The sequence below is a fragment of the Lygodium microphyllum genome, chromosome 5, assembly GCF_053477565.2.
Source record: "Lygodium microphyllum isolate KBCC chromosome 5, Lygodium_microphyllum_v1.1.10, whole genome shotgun sequence".
In the NCBI taxonomy this organism is placed as follows: domain Eukaryota; kingdom Viridiplantae; phylum Streptophyta; class Polypodiopsida; order Schizaeales; family Lygodiaceae; genus Lygodium; species Lygodium microphyllum.
Window position 1 is genome coordinate 46,060,925 of NC_141139.1, and position 2,667 is coordinate 46,063,591.

General features: G+C 33.7%; 1 protein-coding gene across 1 annotated transcript; it reads right to left on the reverse strand.

The window, feature by feature from the left end:
- Positions 1-322: 322 nt before the first annotated feature.
- LOC148035765 (polyubiquitin 9-like) lies at positions 323-2,341 on the reverse strand. Its single transcript, XM_087679004.1, has 4 exons — positions 2,214-2,341; positions 1,929-2,114; positions 961-1,000; positions 323-692 (listed from the first exon to the last, which is right to left on the reverse strand). The coding sequence occupies exons 1-4, from the start codon at positions 2,214-2,216 to the stop codon at positions 622-624; spliced, it is 300 nt and encodes a 99-aa protein (XP_087535130.1). The 5' UTR covers positions 2,217-2,341; the 3' UTR covers positions 323-621.
- Between the last annotated feature and the right edge of the window lie 326 nt (positions 2,342-2,667).

The window sequence follows — 2,667 nt, forward strand, 5'->3', positions numbered from 1 at the left end:
GTATGAAATTTATCAATCTAAGTAGTGCCTTTGCACTAAAACATGTTTCTTTTTATAATGCAAACACTTAAGGGAGTATAAAAACAAATTAGGGAAATTAGTGCTATAAAATTGGTAAAGTTGGGTAAGATGTGTGATCTTATTGTATCTATTTAGATTTGCAACATATTGTGTGTCATACATGTGTTATTCGATATATCTATGCATAATCATGTGGATTCCTATTTGATTGTGAACGCTTTTTCAATAAAATGAAGAGCAAAGTCTATAAAAAGCTAAAAGAGGCTCTAACGATAAAAAATTAAGAGAGTTGTTTTTAAGGTAACTCTATGCAACATATTTTATTAAAGTGTTATAACTTATGATACATATAGATTTTCAACTATTCACTTTGATTGACCAACATAACATGAAGTTTAATTGTAAATATAAATTCTTATAGATGCATGGAAGAAATTGAAACCTAATTGTTGCCATATTGGTTTTGGGGTAGTAAAACTTAAAATGGATTATAAGCCTCCAACAACTATACACTGAATAACTTACATATAATTGCACTATTTACAGGGCAAAATTTTTATATATTATGTGGCAAGAAAGAAAAGAATGGGTTTTGATGATCTAGTTGTCTGGATATACCAAGCTTGGATGGCTTGGCTTTTGAATGTCAATATCTTCCCACTCTCCAGTGCCTGGTCAAAACCAATGTCAAATATTGGTCAACCTTAAAAGAACTAAGGTACCTTTTGGTACTTGATGTGATTAAGAATTGCCATATATTTATATGCTTTATTAAAAGTTTCCTTAATGAACATTAAAGTACTTCTATTAATATACTTAATCAAGCAAGGGGATAAGCATGTGCAACCTTCTATATTTTATGTGTGCCATGCATACATGCATGCATACGTGTGCACTTATTTAACATATTAAAAAAATAAAGAAAATCCTCTTTCTTACTCTTTCGAAGTGTCATTGCTACAACTGCATCATTTTCAACCTGTAAAACATGTTGGCAAACGTAGGATTGTGGCATTTAGATATTTAATGATTCATCCCTTAATCTATCAAGAGAAACAAATAGCTAATGAATTTATTCCATGTAATGCATGCCATTTGATTAAAAATTCAAGTGTGGTTCCTCTCTTTTCTCTTTTGAACTATCAAATGACACATATAATAGATCCCACACTGATCAACATAAACTTATGAGTGTAGTTCAAGAAAATGGCATTTATGACAAATTTAGATAGAAAATGAGGCGATGAAAAATTGAATTCTATGGAAAGCTCATGAAACTTTGTAGGAGGTAAGTTGGACATATTGGGATTTAAAAAAAAAGTATGAACTATTGGGATAAAAAGTGATGTGTGAACTACATTGCATTAATAGAGAGCATGCAATTTAGGCACATATAGGCATTGTACCAAAAACCCCACATGCAAATATCAACATCCAAATGTGACTTATAGTAACAACCAACAACTTCCAGTAGATATACTTGCTTTAATATACATTAGCTATTCATGATATGACAAATGTGGTGATGAAAAATTGAGTTCTATGGAAGCTCATGAAACTTATTAGAAAGTAACTTGGACATATTGGGATAAAAATCATGTGAGTGAAATTGCATTAACAAAGGCATGTAATCTTCTCACATGAAGCCATCCTACAAAAAAAAGACCTCCACATGACTAGTGACAAATGTGCACTTGTTAGTGTTACTTGGAGTAACAAGTAGGAACTTGTAGTAGATCTACTCACTTCAAGCCGTAGTAATTGTAGCTATTCATGATTATTAAAACATAGGTACTCATTTAGTGAAAACAATTTATGGTTTGGAATTTGAGCAAGGTGCCTAATGTGTGTGCATAACATTATTATCAACCATGATAATATATTTTAGCTTGATTGAGTTGAATAACCTTTTGTTCAGCCAACGTCCTTGCATCATCAAGAACTTGATGTGTTGCAAGTAGGATCAAACGTTGAATTCTGATAGGGTGGTCACTCAAAGTTTGTAGTTTTGCTTTCACCTCAAGAATGGTTTCATATGGATCACAATGCACAAAGTAGGTTGTCTTCTTTCTCTTCACTCGAATGTACATGGCCTAAAATTAAAGAAGACATTTGTGTAAGCCACTTGAAACACACATAAATTGGAAAGTAGACCCAAGTGACAACACACAGATAAATAAGAGTGTCCTTACCATTTGAATGGTATACTTCCTCTTGTGGATGTGAAGGATTCAAGAATTGTGTACTTGTATGACTCAGAGAGAGCCCTAGAAAGATTGTGGAAGACACACACAAAAGAATCAGTCTCAATGTTTTCCACACTCCTTTCTATGTGATCCTTCATAACATACTTCCCTTTTATAGGCCTCCTCCTCTATGGGCCCTTTAAGATGCTACCAACATCTCACTGCTAATGGTGCTATCTAGCCCACAAAATTCTGCTACGACACTTCTTTCCCTTTTTCTCTTTTCCTTTACCATCATGAAGTGCATGGTAGTCCTACAACTCCCCTAATTGTGTCCTTTCAGATCTCCATCCAATGAAATATCAACCTAGGGCCTAAACTCCTCACATATTCCATGAGATCGTATTTCACGTGATCTTGTCATGCCTAGCTCCACACATTGTGGAGATCATGGCCTCTC

Bases quoted from the DNA above. Each gene is read 5' to 3' on its own strand.
- LOC148035765 (XM_087679004.1), bottom strand. The intron at 1,001-1,928 runs GTTATTCAACTC...CATGTTTTACAG, and splicing joins GGACGTTGGCTGAACAAAAG to GTTGAAAATGATGCAGTTGT. The intron at 693-960 runs GTAAGAAAGAGG...GGTTTTGACCAG, and splicing joins AGCAATGACACTTCGAAAGA to GCACTGGAGAGTGGGAAGAT.